The sequence below is a fragment of the Mastigoproctus giganteus genome, chromosome 5 (assembly GCF_048544385.1).
Source record: "Mastigoproctus giganteus isolate SK-2022 chromosome 5, ASM4854438v1, whole genome shotgun sequence".
Lineage (NCBI taxonomy): Eukaryota > Metazoa > Arthropoda > Arachnida > Uropygi > Thelyphonidae > Mastigoproctus > Mastigoproctus giganteus.
Window position 1 is genome coordinate 152,624,191 of NC_143579.1, and position 24,512 is coordinate 152,648,702.

The 24,512-nt window shown below is 37.5% G+C and overlaps 1 protein-coding gene across 3 annotated transcripts in view; it reads right to left on the bottom strand.

Annotated features, from left to right (window-relative positions):
• The window catches only part of LOC150085771 (small G protein signaling modulator 1-like), a 744,108-nt gene that overhangs the window by 154,897 nt on the left and 564,699 nt on the right, over positions 1–24,512 (bottom strand). For all 3 annotated transcript variants that reach the window (XM_090374245.1, XM_090374244.1, XM_090374243.1), the window contains exon 20: positions 9,691–9,815. In XM_090374245.1, the coding sequence (XP_090230371.1) occupies positions 9,691–9,815 (125 nt within the window). The remainder of the gene's footprint in view (positions 1–9,690; positions 9,816–24,512) is intronic.

Sequence of the window (24,512 nt, forward strand, 5' to 3'; positions counted from 1 at the left end):
CCCAGTTTCAGTAACAGTTTCTCCATTTCATGAAGGGTCTTTCATCTTAAATATCAATGTAAAGTATGTGTTCAACCCATCCAAAACATGATCTGAGTTTTTGCATTAGCATTAGTAGAGGCATTTGATGCAAGAAAGCAAGCTTATGCAGCATCAGCCAAAAAAAAAAAAAAAAAAAAAAACCACTTCCACTTCACCCCTCTGTTCGTTCAAAATACCTGTCCCGCTGAGCCTTAAACTTATTTAGGCTATCAACTTCCACGACAAGGGATGGAAGTCTGTTCCACCAACCAACCACCCGCTGGCTAAAGGCAAATTTCCACACATCTATCCTACATCTGTCTTTCCTCAATTTGAATTTATGCCCTCTCAGGTGATTATTCTGAGCGAGAGGAAGAATCCCATCAGCATTGAGCATGCTCAAACCATTCAAGGCTTTATGCACCTCTATCAGATCACCTCGCTGGTGCCTAGTCTCCAGACACTGTAATTTGCAAAACTTAAGCCTTTCTTCGTAAGAGCACCCCTTTGTTCCATTCACTAATCTTGTTGCCCTTCTCTGTACTCATTCCAGCAGCTCTACATCCTTCTTGAAATCAGGCCTCCAGACCTGTATACAGTACTCTAGGTGTGGCCTGACCATTGCCTTATACAAGGGATAATTACCTCCTTATCCCTGCTAGAAAAATTACTATATATCATTGACAATACACAATGAGCTACTCTTGCAGACCATCTCCACTGCTCAGAGAACTTCATATCTGCCTGCACAACCACCCTCAGGTCCCTTTCATTCTCTACCACTGTTAGTGTAGTACCACAGAGTTGATACATCGCTCTGGGGTTGCTGTTTCCCATGTGTAGTACTTTACATTTGTCAATGTTAAACTTCATTTGCCACCTCTCAAGCCCATCTGCTCAACCTTTCCAGATCCTGTTGCAGCAGCATAGTGTCAGTAGTGTCCTTGACAACCCTGCCTACCTTTGTATCATCTGCAAACTTCAACATTAAGCTTGATATACCATCATCAATATCATTTATAAATACAGAAAACAATAATGGATCCAACGCTGAGCCCTGAGGGACTCCACTAATAACATTAATCCACGATGAGCAGTGTCCATTAATTACCACACTCTGTCTTCTCCCCCTCAGCCACCCCTTTATCTACAGCAGAAATTTGCCTCCAATGCCACACTGCTCCAATTTGTGCAGCAGTCTTCCATGTGCAACAGTATCAAAAGCCTTTCTGAGATCCAAGTATATAATATCAAAGTTATTCCCTGCATCCAGTTCCTTTATGACTGCATCATAGTATCCAATCAAATTGGTCAGGCAAGACTTGCCCTTAACAAAACCATTCTGTGCCCGAGCTTTAACTGAAGTCTTGTCTAAATGATCCTGCAGTGCTTCTTTAACTAGTAGTGCCTCCATTAATTTTCCTGGAACAGAAGTTAAACTAACAGGTCTATAATTACTTGTGTCAGCCTTTGATTCTCCTTTGTGAATTGGGGTCACATTTGCACATCTCCAGTCTGTGGGTACCTCCCCTGAGTCCAAGGAAGCTCTCATAATTATGGCTAAGGGTTTGCTTACTTCCTCTGCTTCCTCCTTTAATATAACTGGATAGATCCCATCCACCCCGGGTGCCTTTCTTGTGTTTATCTTCAACAATTTCTCCTCCACTTTACTTTCAGTTATTACAAGATTCTCTAGCTTACTGCTAGAGTTGTATACACCTCTGGCATTCCCCTTGCTGAATAACTCCTCATGTGTGAATGTCGATGCAAAATATTCATTTAGTTTGTTAGCTACCTGAGCAGGGTCATCAACAGTTGACCCATCGATATCAAGTGGACCAATCTGATTCATCCCCTTCCTTCTAGAGTTTAGATAAGTAAAGAACTCTTTGCATCCCTTGCCAAAGATTTCTCGTAATCTGCCTTCGCCTGCCTAACCTCCTTGGTAACTTGGTTACAGATCAACTTGTATCTATCATAGGCTTCTGTGTCATGTGTTAATTTGTATGTATCCCATGCATGTTTCTTCTTTGTCATATGCCTCATTAGTTCATCTGACATCCATTTAGGCCTAAACCTTGAACAATATTTCTTAGTTGGTATGTAAAGCCTAGTAGCTTCCAAGATAAGTTCTTTGAATGCTTCCCATTTTGAATTTCTGTTGGTAACATCATCAGTTGGTCCCACTGTATAGAATTTAAATACTGTCTCAGTCCATCGTAGTCGCCTTTACGAAAGCAATAACCCTTCCCTTTACCCCTAATGGTAGTTACCTCTTTGAGTAAATCCCACTTCAGCACACTGTGATCACTTCCACCTAGTGGTTCATTTATCTGCAGATTCTTAATGCATGAAGAATCACTACTAATAATCAGATCAAGAGTATTACTCCCTCTAGTTGCCTCCTGAACATGCTGATGTAGAAAACAATCATCCAATAAATCCACAAAAGCCTTGCTAGTGTGGAGTGACCAGCCCCCAAATTCCAGTCAATATCTGGGGAATTAAAATCTCCCATTATAAGACTCTCTGATTTACTGGCCCACTCTATTTCCCTGTACAGATAATTATACTCATCAGAGTCATTAGGCCTATAGCACACTCCTACTCTCAATTTTGATCTCCCAGTGCTTATGTCACAGCAAACTGACTCGACACTGCACTGTCCAGCGATGTCCACTGGCTTCACTTCCTTGGATTTTATGTATTTCTTAACTAATAGCATAACCCCTCCTCCCTTCCTATCCAGTCTATCCTTTCTGTAGATGTTGTACTCCCCAAATTCCAGTTCTGCATTCCTTATATCTGTGTGACACCACGTCTCTGATATTCCAACAATATCTGCCTTTGATGTTTTGAGCAATACCTCAAATTCATCAAATTTATTAATAAACTCCTAGCATTGGTGTTCACGCAACTATACATGCACCTATTTCTATTCTTAGGTACCCTAACACAACCCATGTGTTTACTTGTACCGCAATGATTCCCAGCAGTCTCTGAAATATCCTGCATCTTGTTTTTCAGGCTTCTGCTCATTCCAATAGAAGCAGTGCAAGAATCTCTTTAACCTCTGCCAGTGGCTACTGTTAATCTATTCGTCTTTGTCTTCCCCCAAGCTAGCAGTTTTCCGACACACCTAATACTGCCTCGATAGCATCAGCAAATATTCTTGCCCCCTTTCTATTTAAGTGTATCCCATCCCTGTAGAAGCAATCTCTCCTGTTAACAAGTACAGTCCACGCTGAAAAAAATTCTACCCCTGGAGCCTTGCACAATCTTTCCAGGGCCGAATTGATCGACAAGCTCTCATCACATACTTCCTCCTATCGTGTCTGGGCAGAATTGCAGACACTTTCAAATTCAACTCTATTTCACGGCTTTTTTTGAGATTTCTTGGCACAGATTATAATACACAAGGATCCAGTCTGGCTCTATTTTCTTCTTTGAATGGGCAATTTAAGGTTCACATATATGAAAACCCCTTATTCCTATTCTTTGTCTTCTAGCCAGCATATTCTCATAATGTGCTTTTGCTGGCCTACAAAATTCTGATTACTACTGCGGATCAATGTTAACTTATAAGCTTCAATACTTTTCATCATTCTATATCTTTTCCATACCTTCTTAGCATTAGCATAGGCATACAATGCAAGAAATCAAGCTTATGCAGCATCAGCCAAAAAAAAAAAAAAAAAAAAAATGCTCCCATTTCACCCCTCCATTCGTTCCAAATGCTTGTCCAGCTCAGCTTTAAATTTATTTAGGCTATTAGCTTCCACGACAAAAGATGGAAGCCTGTTCCATCAATCAACTACCTGCTGGCTAAAGGTAAATTTCTGCATATCTATTCTACAACTATCTTTCCTCAATTTGAAACTGTGCCCCCTCAGGTTCTTAGTCTGAGCAAGAGGAAGAATCCCATTAGCATTCAGCTTGCTCAATCCATTCAAGGCCTTATAACACCTCAATCACATCACCTCACAGGTGCCTACTCTCCAGGTGCTGCAATTTGCAGAACTTAAGCTTTTCTTGGTAAGAGCACCTCTTTGTTCTCCTCACCAATCTTGTTGCCCTTCTTTGTACTCATTCTAGCAACTCTACATCCTTCCTATAATGAGGCCCCCCCCCAGACCTGTACACAGTACTCTAGGTGTGGCCTGACCATTACCTTGTATAATGGGATAATCAGCTCCTTGTCTCTGCTAGCAAAATTCCTATATATCATCAACAAGACTCCATGACCTGCCCTGAAAGCCCATGTGCCCTGTTCAGAGAACTTCATATTTGACTGCACAATTACTCCCAGGTCTTTTTCACTTTCCACTTCTCTGAGTGTAATACCACAGAGTTGGTATGTTTCTCTTCGGTTATCGCTAAACATATGGAGTACTTTGCATTTGTTAAATTAAGTTGCCATTTCTCAGCCAATTTTCCCAACTTATCTAGATCCAGTTGGAGTAGCATACTGTCTTTACTATGGTTAACAACCCTGCCAACCTTTGTATCATCTGCAAACTTGGTCTTTAAACCTGATATATCTATATCATTGATAAATATACAAAACAATGGGCCCAACACTGAACCCTGGGGAACTCCACTAACAATATTTGTCCATGAACAGCAGTGTCTATTGATTACCACTCTCTGTTGTCTCCCACTCAACCATTCCTTTATCCATTATAGCAAATTACCCTTAATGCCATACCTCTCCAATTTGTACAGCAGTCTTCCATGTGCAACAGTATCAAAAGCTTTCCTGAAATCCAAGTATATGATATCAAAATTATTTCTGGCATTCAGTTCCTTTGTGACCACATCATAGTATCCAAACAAATTGGTCAGACAAGACCTCCCTTTAACAAACCCATGCTGTGTCTTAACTATTATTACAGTCTTATCTAGATGATACTGCAATGCTTCTTTAACCAGTGATTCCATTATTTTCCCCAGATCTCAAGTTAAACTAACAGGTCTGTAGTTATCTGTCACCTTTTAAACCCACTTTGTGAATTGGTGATACATTTGCACACCTCCAGTCCACGGAGACCTCCCATGAGTCCAAGGAAACTCTCATAATTATGGCTAGGGGTTTGCTTACTTCCTTTGCTGCTTCCTTTAATATAACTGAATAGATCCCGTCCACCCCAGGTGCCTTCCTTATGTTTAATTCAACAATTTCTCCTCCACTTTGTTTTCAGAAAATCACTTAGCTCCCTGTTAGTGTTTGATAAACATCTGTCACTCCCCTCATTGAATGACTCCTCATGTGTGCATGTAGATGCAAAATACTCATTCAATTTATCACCTGCCTGAGCATGGTCATCAATAGTCAACTCATCTATGTTAAGTGCTCCAATCTGATTCATCCCTTTGCTTCTACAGTTTACATAAATAAAGAAGTCTTTGGGGTGCTGTTTTTCTTTGCCAAAGATTTCTCGTAATCTGCCTTCGCCTGCGTAACCTTTGTGACTTGATTACAGACTAGTTTATACCTGCCATAGGCTTCTGTGTCATACTTTATATGCATCCCATACATTTTTCTTCTCTGCAACGAGCCTCATTAATTCATTTTTCATTTGTCATCCATTTAGTCCTAAACCTTGAGCAGTATGTCTTAGTTGGAATGAAAAGCCTAGCTGCCTCGAAAATCAAGTTCCTGAAGGCTTCCCATTTAGAATTAAACGTTGGTAACATCATCAGTTGATCCCATTGTACAGAATTTAAAAACTGCCTAAGACCACTGTAGTCACCTTTATGAAAGCAAAAGCCCTTCCCTTTAGCCTTGATGGTAGTTACATCTTTAAGTAATTCCCACATCAGTACATTGTGGTCACTGTCACCCAGTGGTTCCTTTATCTGCAAATTCTTGATGCATGAATAATCACTGCTGATAACCAGATCAAGAGTATTACTGCCTCTGGTTGCCTCGCAAACATGTTGCTGTAGAAAACAGTCATTCAATAAATCCACAAGTCTTGCTAGTGTGTGAGTGACCAACCCACAAATTCCAGTCAATATCTGGAAAGTTAAAATCCCCCAAAATAAGCATTCTGATTTACTGGCTCACTCTATTTCTCTGCACAATTGCTCATTATACTCATCAGATTCATTATGCCTATAACACACACCTACTCTCATTTTTCCTTTTTAGTGCTTATTTCACACCAAACAGACTCAACACTGCCAACCAACCAATTGTCCACCAACATCAATTGGATACACTTCCTTAGATTTTATGTATTTCTTAACTAACAGCATAACCCCTACTCCCTTCCTGTCTTGTCTATCCTTCCTGTACACATTGTACTCCCCAAATTTCAATTCTGCACTTCTGATATCTGTGTTTTTTTTTTTTTTTTTTTTTTTTTATGAAAACCCCAAACACGAAAGGTATCAAATCCTATAGTACTAGTACTTAGTACTGTGCATGAGTTGAAGGAGAAGTATGGGGGAGGGGGATGCCGGAAACTTTGCTCTAGAGAACTAACCATGGTTTCACCACTTCAAGCCTCCAATAAGCAAAGTGGTGGTATTTCACCGGTTGATGAAAGTCATCTACCACCTATTGACACCACTTCTCTGATATACCAACAATAGCCGACTGGGCTAGCCGGGTGGGTAAAGTGCCTGCCTGGCAACCCAAAGGTCGCGGGTTCGAATCCCGCCTCGGGCTTGGATCAAAGTACTGCAAAAACCTTGGGAGGTGCATTGTGGCCACAGAAGCCGATGCGACAACAACTACCAAAAAAAAAAAAAAAAAAAAAATACCAACAATATCTGCCGCTGATGTCTTGACTAGCATTTCAAGCTCATCAAATTTACTAACTATACTCCTACATTGGTGTACATGCACCTGTTCCTATTCTTAGTTACCCTAACACAGCCCATGTATTTACTTGTTCCACTATGACTCCCAGTAGTCCTGGAAATCTCCATTACCTTGCTTTCCAGGCTGCTGCTCATTCTAATAGAAGAAGTGCTAGAATCATTTTTGCCTCTGCCTGCGGCCACTGTTAACCTTTTAGTCTGTGTATCCCTCCAAGCTAGCAGTTTTCCGGCCCAACTAACACTGGCTCGATAGCATCAGCAAATATTCTTGCACCCTTTCTATTTAAGTGTACTCCATCCCTGTAGAAGCAGTCTCTCCTGTCAACAAGAAGACCAGGCTGAAAAAAATTCTACCCCTTGAGCCTTGCACGATCTGTCCAGGGCCGAATTTATCGACAAGGCTCTTATCATATGCTCCCTCCTACCTTGTCTGGCACAATTGCAAACACTTTCACATTCGACCCTAACTCACGACTTTTTTTCAACATTGACCTGTACTTGTTGTACTTGTTACCTGTACCTTATCTGTACAACATTGACCTGTACTCTTTTTCTGCTCTGTTAAACTTGGCATCTACTTCATGCTATATTGGTATATATATTTATATTTGTACAATATACAGTATATATACTGTATATTAGCATTAGTTGAGGCATATGATGCAAGAAAAGCAAGCTTACTCAGCAACAGTCAAAAAAAGACAAAGTAAAAAAAAAAAAAAAAACTTCCCATTTCATCCATCCAGTCACTCTAAATCTTTGTCTAGTTCAGCCTTAAATTTATTTAAACTATGAGCTTCCACAACAACAGATGGAAGTCTGTTCCAGCAATAAACTACCCGCTGGCTAAAGGCAAACTTCACACATCTATTCTACAACTGTCTTTCCTCAATTTGAATCTATGCTCCCTCAGGGTTGTAATCTGAGCAAGTGGAAGAATTATATTAGCACTGAGCCTGCTCAAACTATTCAAAGCCTTATACACCTCAATCAATCAATCACTTTGCAGGTGCCTAGTCTTCAAAAGCTTCAACTTGAAGAACTTAAGCCTTCCTTCTAAGGGGCACACCTTTGTTCCTCTCACCAATCTTATTGCCCTTCTTTGTACTCATTCTAGCAAAACTACATCCTTCGTAAAATGAGGACTCCACACCTGTATGCAGTACTCAAGGTAAGGTGTGACCTGACGATTGCCTTATACAGAGAGGGATAATCACCTCCTTATATCTGCTAGCAAAATTCCTATACATCACTGACAGGATTCCATGACCTGCTCTTGCAGCCCATCTGCACTGCTCAGAGAATTTCATATCTGAGTGCACAATAACCCACCATTAATTCTCCACTACACTGAGTGTAGTACCACCCAGTTGGTACCTTACTCTGGGATTACTGCTACTCATATGCAGTACTTTACATTTGTCAATGTTAAATTTCAATTTCCACCTCTCAGCCCATCTTTTCAACTTTTTCAGATCCTGTTGCAGTAGTGTACTATCATTACTGTCATTTAAACCTGCCAACAACCTGTCAATTAAACCTGCCAATGTTCGTATTGGCTGCAATCTTAGACATTAACCCTGATATACCTTCATCAATATCACTGACAAATACGGAAAACAACAATGGCCCAAACATTGAACCCTTGCGGACTCCACTAATAACATTAATCCACAAACAGCAGTGTCCATTGATTACCACTCTCCGTCTTCTCCCACTCAAACATCCCTTTATCCATTGCAGCAACCTGCCCTTAATGCCACCTTCAAAATTACTGGGTACATATACACCATTAACTCCTGGAGCCTCAGTTGCATTTAGGCTCAAAGGTTTTCTAATGCATATGGCATTAAGTATTTTTGACGTTATTTAAATTTCCTGCAAGCAACTGGTTTTGTATAAAAATTATTTCAGAAAATACTTACAATTTTGCCAACTTTCATTTACTGTCTATGTCTAGAGGTGAACTATTATTCAGCTCAATCTGAACTATTATTCAGCTGAATGATTGCTTTGATTTTGTTCTGTCTTTTGGAATCCTCTTACTCTTTTGTAGTTATTCCGTTTTTTACTGCCAATTCTCTGCATCATAATTATAGTTCAAAGCAGTAGCAGCGAGTAACAACAGTTTGTTAGTGGTATTCATTAAGATATTCTCACACACTCTCTCTCTCTCTCTCTCTCTCTCTCTCTCTCTCTCTCTCTCTCTCTCTCTCTCTCGATTACATTGTCAGAATAATTACTACACACAAAAGCTATATAAAAAAGATATTTAACAAAGTTTTAAATATAAATATGATGATATTTAAATAAAAGTAGAAAGAGAGATGAAAATACATCAGAGGATGCTTGTTATCTACACTGAAGGAACATAAAAAATTTAATGTAAATTTAACTTTCTAGTAAAAACAATACAGTAATTCTTTATTGGTACTTATAATTTAACAAAAGACTGTATGATACTCTCTTTTTCCTGTAAAGTTCTTATGCTTTTAAAAAAATTTGTAGTATACCTCTCAACCTTTCAAATTCCATAATGTCTTGTTCATTTTTATATTACAAAAAAAATTTAGACAGCAAAGCTTGCTGAGCCACATAGCCAAGTGGTACTACTTTACTAATCATAAATCTTGCTATGAAGTACAATAATTTAACTGTGTAGTGCACATCACTGACCAGTACTGTTTTTAACAGTCAACATGCATGTAGTTTTCACTCTATCTCAAGAGAAAGCCAAAAGATCTGTTAACATACCATGCTACACAAAATAAGGAAACACTGATTCATTATTTGGAATAATAGTTTAATTCCATTGCAATTGTAACCATCAATACTTACGTGCACATGACATTTCGTAATTTGTCCAAGTTTTCTGCAGTAAAATACCAGTAATTCCTGTCACATCTTTGGACATCTTTGTCAATGCGATGAAGATTCAGAGAGAAAAGATCCAGAAGTTCTATCTAGAAAACAAATACAAATTTCATTTCTTTAATGAAAGTACATAAAACAATTCAGTAAATAAATAAATAAGTAGTAAATATATATTGTAATACAACATATTTAATAAACATGTTATATCATAAAGAGATGTGTTTAATGAATTATGCAGCATTCTGCTGATTATTTCCATCATGAGAAGCAATCTGATAATAGACTAATATGTATAATTGGAGAATGACAAAATTATTAAAGGTGCACATTCAAATTCTGGCATATCTATATAATTGCAATCTTCTAATCTAGGCAAGCTTAGGGAATATAACTTATTTGGCACATTCAAAATTTGGTACTATAAACAGTTGCCTTGCATAAATCTGGGCCAGGTTGGAGGCTAAACTAAATATTAATCCTATTTCTGTGTAAAAGTAATAAGATAACTAAAATATGTTACAAAGTATTATTGATTTGTATAGTACTCTCACTGTAAAAGTTTTAATATCTACCAGCCTTCTTTTTCCTGACTTTTACAAAACATTAAGCAAGTACTGTTTGTACTAAATATAGACAGGTAATTTTATTCAAAAGTTGAATATTTCACACTGATAATTAAATAGATGCCAGTGCAAACAGTAACATCAATCAGATAATTATTAAACGTCAATGGTGTATTCTTATAAGCTGTTTGTTTGTTTGTTTTAGAGTTTTATGGCGCATTAGCATCTAAGGCTATAATGCGCCAAGTCAACTTATAAGCCGTAAGCAAGCATAGAGCCCTGAGATTTGTATGTACAACTGAGTAGCTGTTGTATACAGAATTTACTTTTAAAAATGTTCATCTAAGTTTTTAGGGTTTGGAATAAAAAAACCAAAAAAAAAAAAAAAAAAAACCCCTTTTTTGAACTGCAATCACCGTTGATATTTCTTTGAATCAAGAATCCTGATGTTATCAGCGTTAACATAATGACCAAGGCCTACACAATGTGATGCTGGTTCTGATGATATTATGCAATAACATTTATTGTCACTCTTATGCTCCTTTAGTATGCTTATAAATTGAGAAATACTAAGAAGAATATTTTTATGTTGCACCTCTTGGCTGCTCTTTCTAATTTATGGCTAAGGCTCAAGATGAACGGTAATCTTCAGGGAAACATCACTCACCTATGGATGCTTTGGAGTTTCTCAAATTCCTGTCTAGTTTTTTAAGTGGTTTTGGAAACCAGTTTTTTGGATATCTGTTATTGGTAGAATTTTGTTGTTCCTTGAGTTCAATCTACAGATCCACATAATGGTAGGTGTGGAGAGCTCTGAGTGAAAAATCCATACATGTATGATGCTTGTTTTTGTGTGTGATGAATGATGGAATGCAAAATGATTACTTATAAGACAAGCCAGAAGCGCCCCCAGGTTTATCAGAGTCCTGTGCAAGATTTTTTGGTGTACCCGCTCCGACCTGAAATTTATAGCAAATCAGTGAATTTTCAAGGCATTTTGCACCCCCCCCTAAATTTTGGCACCCTGTGCAGGAGAACAGCTCAATTGTGCCTTAAGCTAGCCCTGAGACAACTCCATGTCCGTAAGTATCTTACATACTGAAATTTTAATGCCAGAATTTGTTTTGTTATCAGGACATCAAGAAATGGGATTTGTTGATTTTCTGAAATTTCCACTTTGAAAGTAATGTTGGAGTATTTGTTTTTCAGGGAATTGTAGAATTCTATTACTGAATCCCTCCCATGATACCAAAATATTTTCTACTTTGGTACCATGGAAGGGATGCATCCATAACTTACATACCAAGAACAATTAGATATATCTTGTACAATTTTGTGTTTGCTTTCTAATTTCATAATAAAACAACGTGTTATTGGTTCACATTATGATATTTTCATGATACCTCCATCGATTCCTACGGGATACAAAATACATTTCCACAATTTTTGCACCGGAGAGTGCCTGTATATGAATGTGCACCCACTGGTGTATAGCCATAAGCGGGTGTCTCTTAGGAGAAAATAAAGATAATAATAATAAAAATATTACTTGAATTTTATGATTTCTGGTTGATTTTCTTATTTAATTTGGAGTCTTGAAGTGCCCCAGTAAGTCGAGAGTCTATTGTATATATATTTTTTTAATTTGTAAATAGACTCACAGTTGTTACACACCTTCTCTCTCTCTCTCTCTGAAGAAAGTTCTAAAAATATCCAGCTGTCTTCAGATATACAGGACTGTAAGTGCTTCACTTTTCCTTTGTAGGCTATTAAATATTTTCTTCTTATATGGAGGAGCAAAGCGTGCAACTATAAGCCAGATATCAGTGAGTGCATATTTTTATGTCCTCTGAAATAATTTGGTGGCTCCTCATTTTAAAAAATTTAAGATGTGTTCTATGTTTAATGTTGAGGTTTTCTGATTTCTGATTTGTTTTGTTTCTAGTGGGTGTTTACCATATTTAATTCTAATATAATGGAACAGAGATATCTATATGGTGTTTTTACCCTTACAGCAGAATGTATCTATTGAGCTACAATTAGGGTGGGGAAAGTGGAGCACTTGCTACAGTCACATCAAAACTGGGGGCAAAACATACCATTTAAAAGATAGTATGTTTACATATTTGAGAGAGAGAGAGAGACCCCTTTATCCCAAAAGCTTGGTTCTGCAGGTTATTTTGAGAATTTCATGATTTTGGGTCCCTTAGTAACATAAATTAGAAGAAATTCAAAATAAATAACTGAAATCTTATATTAAGATTCACTTTATCTAAAAAGTGTCTTTATCTAAAAGACTAAACAGCAGAATATATAAATTAAAATACTCTATTTACAAATTAAAAATAAATATATACAGCAGACTCTCAATTCACTGGGATCAAATTAACCAGGACACTTCAAGGCTCCAAATTAAAAAAACAAATCAACCCAAAATTATAAAATTCAAGTAACTTTATTATTATTATAATTATCATCTTTATTTTCTTTATTATCTTTATTTTACTACATATTTTAATATCACTGTTATAAAACCTTATCTCAACTGACTAAACAGCAGAATATAAAAATTAAAATAGTCTTATTTACAAATTAAAAATAAATATATACAGCAGACTCTCGATTTACCGAGATAAAATTAAACGAGACACTTCAAGACTCCAAATTAAATAAAAAAATCAACCAGAAATCGTAAAATTCAAGTAATTTTTTTATTATTATTATTATCTTTATTTTCTCCAAAGAGACACCCGCTTACGGCTATACACCAGTGGGTGCACATTCATATACAGGCACTCTCCGGCTTACGTAATATTTGACTTACAGAAATTCGACTGTACATAAGTTTTTGCCAGCCAGTGCAAAAATTGTGGAAATGTATTTTACATCCAGTAGGAATCGATGGAGGTATCGTGAAAATATCGTAATGTGAACCCAATAACACATTTTTTTTTTTTTTTTTTGGTAATTTGTTCCAAGACCTTGGAAGTTGAAATTTTCGCTATATAACTAAGCTATTCATCCCTCTAAAACGATTTCATTTCTGCAATTTCCATTTTTATAATGGAAATTGCAGAAATGAAATCGTTTTAGTGCAATTTCTATTTTTATAATGGAAATTGCACTACACTTTCATCGTTATCATATGTTCCATTATAAGAATCATTTTGAATGACTTTGTCATATTTTTCTAAAAAACATTTCTGGAGGTCACTACCATAAAACAATAAAAACAATTTGCACTTCCAAGTTTATGGAGCTTTTCTGTTAGTGCAATCTATTATAAATGGGTAGTAAACTCAATCTTATTTCATTTGTGATAATACCAATAACTGGAATCCTGTGGGTTTTTACGTAACGGTATTATGGTGAAATCAGTTTCCCTTTATGAAATCTTCGATTATATAAAAAACAAATAAATTTTCAGAATCTTCTCTTCATTCCTATTTACTTATTATAATGATTTTTTTTTTTTTTTTTATGTGAACCCCAAACACGAGAGGTATTAGAACCTATAGTACTTAGTACTGTGCTTGGGTTGGAGGTTGAGAAGACGAAAGAAGATATTTGTTGACATTGGACTTGAACTTCTGTAGATTGTAATTTTCAGGAAATATGTATGAAGGAAGGTTGTTCCAGAAAACGGCAGTTGAATGAATAAATGAGGAAGATGAAAAGTTGGTTCTGTGGGTTTCAAGTTGGACAGTAAATGGATGTTGGCTGGCGGCGGCACGTGTTCGGACTGTTTTGAAAGAGAGAGCGGGAATTATAGAAGCCTCACTGTTAGGAAAGTTGGACTGGAGAAAGTCAAGAGAGGAAGTCAAAGAGCTCCAAGTGATTACTGGAGTTGGGAGAACGGTAGAGACAACAGATGAATTTGACACAATGAGGTAGAGATTTTGAGCCAGAGAAGATCAAAGAGAGGAGATTCCAAATTGTCAAGTCTCTGACATGGAATATCAGAACGGACATATGCACAAATACCACCTTTGAGGCAAAAGGAATCATACAGCGAATAATTTGGGCATCTGAGATGAGCAGTAGTTGAATCAACTGATAACTGAGATTCTGTCAGAAAAAAATACATAGGGTTTGGCAGACTGCAAGTGGAAATGGACATCGTTGAGATTAGAATTGAGACCACATATATTTGCGAAATGAATTAGGAAGTGCTTCGGAGGTTTAGATCTTTTCGCAGATAAGCTTGCTCTATTACTTTGACAATTCATGGTGTATTCAATAGAAAGAAAAAGTGAGTGGGACATGCTGTATGAAGTAATGAAATTTTTGGATATGGCCTACACGTGGTAAGAATATACCCAGATCCTTGACATAACGTGGCCTCGACAATGCTTCCCACATACACACTACTCGGACTCCCTCCAGTCACTATCTGGCAGAGTAGAGGTAGCAAGATTATGCACTAGCTGATCTGGAAGCCGCCTAGAGAGTTACCAATAGGTTCGGTCTGGTGTACTAACTAGCGGCCGGCCTGCGAACACCGTTTTAGAGCTGTACCCTCGAAATGTAAGGAATATTGGATCTCGCCACGACGTTCATCATAACCTCAAAAGTCATCAATCATACTGCATGATGGAAGAGATAGGGAAGGGTTGATGAATGGAAAGGGACCAACGGAAAGTGCAAATGCTGGCAGTGCTAGGGACCTAAACAAAATTGATTTAGAAATGAGATTAATCATCTTTTTTACATTAAGTGTTAATTTTACATTTTTTACATTTTTACATCATCTTGTTTACATTAAGTGTTAATTTTACATTTTTTACATTTTTACATCATCTTTTTTACATTATATTACTTTTACTTCGTACATTAAGAAGTTAGAAGCAGGACAAAGTATGTCATCTATTGCATGGAATTAGGTCTCGCTGCTTCAACGGTGAATACTATTTTAAGGGACAGTGTGTGTATAAAAGAACGTGTTAAAGGATCAATGCATTTAAGATCAACGTTTATCACAAAACAGCATTCAGGTGCTATATCAAAGATAGAAAAGCTATTAATAATATGGATGGAAAATCAGATTCAGAAGCAAGTGCCCTTGAGTCCAACGGCCATTCAAGCAAAAGCAAGAAATATTTATAAAGATATTAAGGATAAGTACGGCAAACTCCAAGCCAAGTTCGTGGCAAGTAAGGGTAGTTTAATAGGTTCAAGCATCGCGCTGGTTTCCACAACATTAAAAGTATGTGTTGAAGTCACCAGTGCTGATTCTGCAGCTGTAGAGAAATTTTGTGATGTGTTGGAAAAAACCCCTTCTAAATCTCCACAGCCCTCAACTTCTGCAGCGGTGTGCTTATCAGCGCTGTTAATTCTGGCAACGATGCTCAAAAGGTAAAAATTGCTGACGTTATGCCTTTCTCCTCTCTCTTTTTGTACGCTTTTGTAATTTTTCCTGTGTATGAGATAAAAAAAAATTTAATAAAAAATTTTATTTACATGGTCGACGAACATTTCTTTTTTGCTTCAATCAAATTCAGCACGCATAGTTGCGATGCTGCATAAGCATTGAGGGAAATTCCGACTTACGTAGAGTTCCACGGAACGCAACCCTTCCGTAAGTCAGGGAGTGTCTGTATACAGATATAAGTTATATACATAATTATTCACTTATAATTTATACATATCTTAATATTAACAGAGACCCTGCTTATTGCAGTGGCTCCTATGGTTTTGGCTGCCGACCCCATGAAGAAGTAGTTAAAGTCCTAGGACCCACTGCATTAGGTACCATTGTTGTTATCATTATTATTTTTATGTTAATCTTAATTTCATTTAATTTCAGGTAATCTGCTTTTACCTTGCAGGCATTTTCAATTTTTACACTTTACACTTGATAGGTCAGCACCTTTACCCAATACATTTGTATATCTTAATATTAATATACATATCATTGTCTTAATAATTTATACAAATTATACACTGTCTAATTAATTATATATATCTTAGCCTTATTTTTAAATGACAGGCAGATAGACAGCATAAGCATAATTTAATTTTACAAGGAATTAGAGAATTTTAAAGAATGTTCACATCTACACCACGATTTACAGCAAGATAACAGAAAGATAAGACGTATTATATAAACGTAACAGCAGCACCAATGCAGAACAAAAACAGTTCTGACCAGTTAATTTCCTGCATTCTGTACTGTTTTGACCTGTATGCTTCACTTTCTCGCAGCATTTATAGGTGGAGTAATGCATTCTGAAACATTTCAGTCCTGTACTACTTCTCTGTGCAAAGCCTTTCTGGTTTTGCTTGAAGATTGTTATACATCTTAATGGTGTTAGAAGGAAAAAAATTGTTGAAGGCTTCTCAGCTGTGTGAGAGCACCACTGAGTGGGAGTGACTGTGTCCTATTCGCCTACCTTTGTGTCATGCGGAGCTGAATCAGCAAGTAGAGTCTCCTAGTCAGCAGTTTTGCAAACGTGAGAGAATGTTCTTGGTGACAATTATGTGAGACCAAGGTGTGATATCCAAGTTAGCATATAAAATATGCTCTTGAGATGGTAAATGGCTGTGTAGTGATCCTGTTTAACCATCTCAGCATCCAGTACTCTAAACCCAGGAAAGCCTTGATGGTAGCATCTATGGCAGAAGACCAAATCTGAGATGCGTAGAGCGGGATGGATGATGCATCTTAAAATATATTGTTTAACAAGGTTGGGGTTCCTGATACCTACCAGCTCCCGTCTGGAGGTCCATAGCACTGCATAAGTTTTCTTTACATGTCCAAAATGCGGTGTAAAGTTTAGGTTTTTGTCCCACTTCAGACCAAGATCGATATGTGTCTGGACGTTTTTTGACCACGCTGCCATTCACGTGTATTGGTTCTTTATTATCTTCTTGGTGAAAACTATTTGTGCTGTCTTGTGTTCATTTAGTTGGAGCCCCATGCAATTAACGTATTCATGCAGGTATTTTTGAAACTCCGTGATTTTGGAGTTTGCTTCATTGTTGCGTTGTAAGGATGTCTTTTGGCAGTTCGATGTGATGAAAAATTTCAAGTCATCTGCATAAATGACAAATTGTTTTTGATTTTGGGCCAGGAAAGGATGCAGTGCTGCTGCAAAGAGCATAGCAGAGAGGACACCGCCTTGTGGGATTGCCCTGTTCAATTGGAAGGTCTCTTTGGAAATTCCATTAATGGCAGTGATGTGTCTCTTCCTCAAAGTGCTTGTTATTATTGCTAAGACATGCCCAGTTATTAGCATTAGCATTAGTAGAGGCATATGATGCAAGAAAGCAAGCTTATTCAGCATCAGCCAAAAAAAAAAAAAAAAACACACACCACTCCCATTTCATCCCTCTGTTCGTTCGAAATACCTGTCCAGTTGAGCTTTAAATTTGTTTAGGCTATCAACTTCAACAACAAGTGATGGAAGTCGGTTCCACCAACCAACCACCCGCTGGCCAAAGGCAAATTTCCGCACATCTATCCGACATCCGTCCTTCCTCAATTTGAATTTATGCCCTCTGAGGTGATTATTCTGAGCAAGATGAAGAATCCCATTGGCATTGAGCATGCTCAAACCATTCAAAGCCTTATACACCTCTATCAGATCACCTCGCCGGTGCCTAGTCTCCAGACTCTGTAATTTGCAAAACTTAAGCCTTTCTTCATAAGAGCAACCCTTTGTTCCTTTTCACTAATCTTGTTGCCCTTCTCTGTACCCGTTCCAGCAGCTCTACATCCTTCTTGAAATGAGGCCTCCAGACCTGTATACAGTACTCAAGATGTGGCCTAACCATTGCCTTATACAAGGGAATAATCACCTCCTTATCCCTGCTAGAAAAATTCCTGTATATCATTGACAAGACACCATGAGCTACTCTTGCAGCTCGTCTGCACTGCTCAGAGAACTTCATATCTGCCTGCACAATTACCCCCAGGTCCTTTTCATTCTCCACCACTGTCAGTGTAGTTCAAATTAATATTGCTAGAGATGACGTTAAAGCTGCTGTTAATAGCCCCAGGAATAAAGCCACAATTGGGCCTGATAAATTCCTGCTCTTCATGATTAAGATCAGCAGCATATACATCATAACTCCTTCACATTTTCCACAAAATCTTAAGTGAAAACCACTTATTAAGATAACCACTTAAGTTATATGGAAATATTCCTCCAATATGATAGTAATAGCCAAGATGGAAATACTGTCAAAAGCAGATGCAATGTCTAAGAAGACAATATTTAATTTCTGTCTGAAGTTAAGGGCGTGTTGGATTTGAAATAGTCTCCATGAGATTCATGGTAGTCGATCTTTGTGTGATCACTGAATGAAGCTACTCCGGTCTATGCCTGAAGCAGTGATGGTTGATGGTATTTAAAATAGATTTCTCAAATATTTTTTGAAGCAAACATCCAATTGCAATAGGCCTGTAGTCTTTGGCAGATTTAGGATTGCTATTTTTGGGATTTTGCTATTTTGTGGAAAACGTTAGGTTTAACGTTTTCCACAAAATCTTAAGTGGTTTTCACTTAAGATTTTGTGGAAAATGTGAAGGAGCTATGATGTATATGCTGCTGATCTTAATCATGAAGAGCAGGAATTTATCAGGCCCAATTGTGGCTTTATTCCTGGGGCTATTAACAGCAGCTTTAACGTCATCTCTAGCAATATTAATTTGAAATAGTTCTGCATAGATCTCTGTCTTCAGGTAACACACTTGAGTCTTTTTTAATTTGCCAACTGCTTCTCAGATTTTCTCTGTGTTGTCTTCACTATCAACTTGATTTTCTGCCAGGAGTTCCAAAGGTGGTTTGGGTCCATTCTGAGAAGATGTGCTCAGGCATTATATCAGTACATCTTTTCTTATTAGATATCCCGCTTCCTTCTTTTAAAATGAAATTGCACCATGTCATAACGGCCTTGATGTTTCAATCGAATGAACCGTGCTCTAGCTTGTTTATATCAAATATAATCAGGCGATGTTCAGTTTTTTCCATTTTCTGAAGAGTTTTTGCTTTTCTTTTGAAAGCATATTTTACTTGTGGACTAAACTAGGGATTTGCCCGATCAGAAATTTTAATGTGTTTTGATGCCCCCTCAAGAGCAATAAAGTGAAGTGTATCTGACAGTGCTTCTAAGGCATCGTCTATGGAGAGTTGGAAGACATTTTTCTAGTTGAAATTCATGAGCCATTTCAAAATTATGTCTATTTTTATACTTGGACAAACGTGTAGACTTCTAGCTAAGAAGTCTACACGTTTGAGTCCAACCTAAGAAGTCTACACTTCTTAGGTTGGACTGCATTGAGAGAGGGATGTGATCAGAAGTGAAGTGAGTCATACTGTCAGTTGATCTGATGTCTAGATTATTATAGTATACCAAGTCAAGGTGCTGTGCACCTCTTGTGAGGAGCGTTTCAAGTTGTTTCATCGAGAGGGTTTCCATAGCATCATCCAATTCGCTCTTTGCATCTTTGTGCTTAGGAAGAAGCATGTTCGGCTCTCCCAATACGACAGATTCTATTTGTGTTCGAGTTTGCAACAAGCCAAGGAGTTTATTTCTAGCTTCGATGTCATGGTTGGGTGGAAGGTATAGAATACAAATTTGTATATGCTTTGTACTTTCTCTGAAGGTTGCCGAGACGGCTTAAAAATTTTCCGCGTGTGACTTGGTTTTTAACTTCAGCGAAATTATTCTTATAGAGTATCATTACTCCTCTTTTATTTTCTCTTCCTCTTGCAATACATTTAAAACCAAAATTGTCAGCCAGAGCTTCTAACTGCCTGTTGTTTTGGAGCCAGGTTTCTGTAAGGCAGATGAATCCATATTACAAGCTTAATAGAAGGTTCTGTAAGGTGTGAAGTTTATTAGCTATACTGCGCACATTTTGAAGAGACTTGCATATTTTCTTTCGAGTCGGACGAGGAATTCCTTAATTGATACTGCGTTACCCTATTTGAGGTCCTCGAAGGGCATTTAACCAGGGTGCCACCGGGTCAAATGGTTTTATCCAGTAATCGTGCTTTGCAATTAATGGGGCATGAGATGGTGAAGGAGGAGTATGCTGGATGCCTTGTTTGTACTTCTACGTTAATACCCATCCCCCTAAGCACATTTCTTTGATGACGCTTGGCATGATACTGGGTTCAGTCTGCGAGACAAATAGCTTTTCTCTTGTTTGAACTGAGGTGATGTTGTATCTTTCTGCAAGGCTAGGGTGATAATCAGATGGCTGGGATGCTGGAGGATGATCAGTAGAATTGCCATTTGTCTGCATGGCATGTTGTTGCTGATGGTCATTTAGGTGAGAGTGGTCCTTTTTAGTGGAATTTTGGGGGCTGATTTTGTCAAAAGTAGGTTTCTGATTATTGTGTGCCTCTAATGGAGGACTTGATTCGATCTTGGTTTGCATTTGGAAGTAGAGCTGGGGATAGCGGTCGCTGGACCGTATTATGACCTGGAGTTTGCATACCTTTTATTGGAGGATTGATTTTTTGTATTATCAAAAATTTGAAGAGGTGACAGCTCTTTACAAGGATCAGCATCTTGCAACTCTGTCCTACCTTTGAGGGTAGTCGTCAGTTGTGATTTAATGTGCGGATTCTCCATCAGTTTCCCTCCTTCAACTTTTGAAATGCCATTTGGGTTTTCAAGTATCGGGTTATTTCATCCCATTGTTCCGTTAATTGCACATAGACGAGTTAGGAGTGTGTCTAATTTATCATCAATTAGTTTCTGTTTGGCTATTAACATTCTATTCTGTTCATGAAATTCATGGTTTTCCTCTTGGATTCCTTGCAGAGTTTTGTTGATCGGAAGAAGGAGTTCCATGAGTAACTCTTTGTGACTCATGCTTAGAGTAATCCTGATCTGTTTTGCTTTCGTGATCATTCCAAGCCCCACTACAGCCTATTTATTTCATGTAGCCAAGAGTATAATTTCCATATTGGTCTTCATCATATGTTTTCTTCTGCTTGCAATTGTCTGGGCATGAGTCACAACCTAAGATGTCAATTAATGAGCCACTAAGCTTCCCATTCAGCTCCATTACCATGAGGTTGTTGGAAACATGTGGGGAGGGTTCTTCAGTTTCTGAGTCGCCGGTATCTATGATGCACAATTCCACTGCATTTATTTCTTCCTGTTTGTTCTGCACTATTGTTCTCATTATGAGATCTGCATTTTGAGCAGAGGAACTCCTTTTGTCTGCTTGGATTTAAGCGCACGATGTCAACTTGGGAACAGCAGCTTCAAATGACACTGCAACATCGTTAGCATTTAATAACTAGAATAGGTATAAACAGATGTTTTGCAAGTTGTAAATAAGTGAAAAGAAGCAGCATTATAAAGTTGTCATTATGAGATTATTATCTATGTATATAAAGTGCTTAGCATCATAATACACTGTTTTTGCCATCATTGCATCACTTGGGTACCTACCCACTCACTGACGAAGGGCCAAATAGCCCTGAAACAGTGCTGTCTGGGTGGTGGTACCTATCTGAGAATAAGTAACACTAGTCTTCTCCTTAGGTGAAGCGTTACTTATTCGAAGTAGTGCAATATCATGGCAACTCGTTGTGAAGGCATTCACAATATGAGATATAACCTAAAACGATGCCACCTTAAAAATTTTCTGTTTATTCAGAAATGGCTGTGTATTATGATGCTAAGCACTTTATATACATAGTCTAAATTTGTTCGCAGCTTGAGGCTCTAGCCCTAAATGCGCCTTAGTCTAAATACATCATACACCATCAGGCATCTCTCATATTGTGGAGTTATACTTCATAACTGTTTTTGCCATCATTGCATCACTTGGGTACCTACCCACTCACTGACGAAGGGCCAAATAGCCCTGAAACAGTGCTGTCTGGGTGGTGGTACCTATCTGAGAATAAGTAACACTAGTCTTCTCCTTAGGTGAAGCGTTACTTATTCGAAGTAGTGCAATATCATGGCAACTCGTTGTGAAGGCATTCACAATATGAGATATAACCTAAAACGATGCCACCTTAAAAATTTTCTGTTTATTCAGAAATGGCTGTGTATTATGATGCTAAGCACTTTATATACATAGTCTAAATTTGTTCGCAGCTTGAGGCTCTAGCCCTAAATGCGCCTTAGAGAGATTATTATCTTTCAATCTTTCAACCCCCACTGTCTTCACACCTGCTGTCGCTCAAAAAAAAAAGAAAAAAAAAAAAAGAGAGCGAGAACAAATGTTTAGTTTGTTTCAGGGTATTGTTTCAATTGTTGTGTTATGTCGCACTACAAAAAGAAAAATTTTATTTCGTTATTTATGTCAGGGATAACGAAAATTTTTTTTTGTTTAGAAATCACGAAAATGATGGGTAAACGCAAGTGAGTTGTGCTTTCAATTAAACAAAAACTTGATAATTATCCAAAAGTTTGAAAACGGTGCATCCGTTAAATCTTTAACGAACCATTATAACGCTGGTGACCATATCGTATGCAACATTGTAAAAAATAAATAAAAAAATATTAAATTTAAAATTGACATAAAAAAAATAATGGGAAGCATTGTATTGGACATGCGAGTAGTGCTTGGAAGTTTTTTTATCTATCACCATATTTTTTACGTAGGTTGCTGAACATTTTTGGATAGAGTTAAGTCCCCAACTTACTCAAGCGTTTAGGGCATAAGCCTCAAGCTATGGAGGAGTCTAGACTATGTATAAATATAGTGCAAGCGCATCAGAAATACATAGCTATATCTGAATAAATCAGAATATTAGTAAAACAGCATCATTTTAAGTTATATCTCATATTGTGAATACCTTCACAACGAGTTGCCATGATATTGCACTACTTCGAATAAGTAACGCTTCATCTAAGAAGAAGACTAATGTTACTTATCCTCAGATGGATACCACCACCCAGACGGCACCGTTTCAGGGCTATTTGGCTCTTCTTCGGTGGGTGGGTAGGTACCCGAGTGATGCAATGATGGCAAAACAGTTATGAAGTATAACTCCACAATAATGAAGACTTCACATTAGTCTTCTCCTTAGGTGAAGCGTTACTTATTCGAAGTAGTGCAATATCATAGCAACTTGTTGTGAAGATATTCACAATATGAGATATATTGTGAATTATCCGTTTTACTAATATTCTGATTTATTCAGATTTAGCTATGTATTTCTGATGCACTTGCACTATATTTATACATAGTCTCGACTCCTCCATAGCTTGAGGCTTATGCCCTAAACGCTTGAGTCTAAATACAGGATACACCATCAGGCATCTCTCATATTGTGGAGTTATACTTCATAACTGTTTTACCATCATTGCATCACTTGGGTACCTACCCACCCACTGAAGATGGGCCAAATCGCCCTGAAATGGCACCAGGGGGAACCTGATGATGTCCGGAGTTTCCAAGAATAGGTAACAACAGCCTTCTCCACTAGGGAAGCGTTGCCTATTCGAGGAGTTTATGAGTTTTTGAGTGGTGTGAATTGGAGTTACTGTCCTTTTCATTCTTCTACTCCTACTATTACTTTCCCTCTACCTTTTTGCTTTTCTAAGTCTAATGGGACAACTGGATAGTCGAGTTATTATCCCACACAAATACAAAATAGCCCTGAAACAGTGCCATCTGGGTGGTGGTATCCATCTCAGAATAAGTAACATTAGTCTTCTCATTAGGTGAGGCGTTACTTATTCCCATGATATTGCACTACTTATTCGAAGTAGTGCAATATCATGGCAACTCATTGTGAAGGTATTCACAATATGAGATATAACTTAAAACGATGCCGTTTTACTAATATTCTTACGTAACTTCGAACTTACATTAATTTTTTTTTTTTTTTTTTTTTTTTTAGGACTGTAAAATTTAAAACAATAAAATAATAATAATAATAAGAAGAAGAAATCAATAACGACGATCACGGCACGCACAAATTGCACAAGCGAGATATGGAGTAACAAGCTTAAAAATAGGAATGAAGATAAGATTCTTAAAATTTATTTAAGTTTTTTTTTTATATGACTGAAGATTTCAGTGAAGGAAACACCACACATTTTACCATAATAACATCGAATTCCAGCTATCGGTATTATTTCAAATGCAATATGATTGAGTTTACTATCCTTTTATGATGAATTGCACTTACAGAAAGTCCAAATTGCTTTTATTGTTTTATGGCAGTGACCTCCAGAAATGTGTTTTGGTAAAATGTGAGCTCGCATGGAGTGATAATAGTGAGTTTTTGCCTT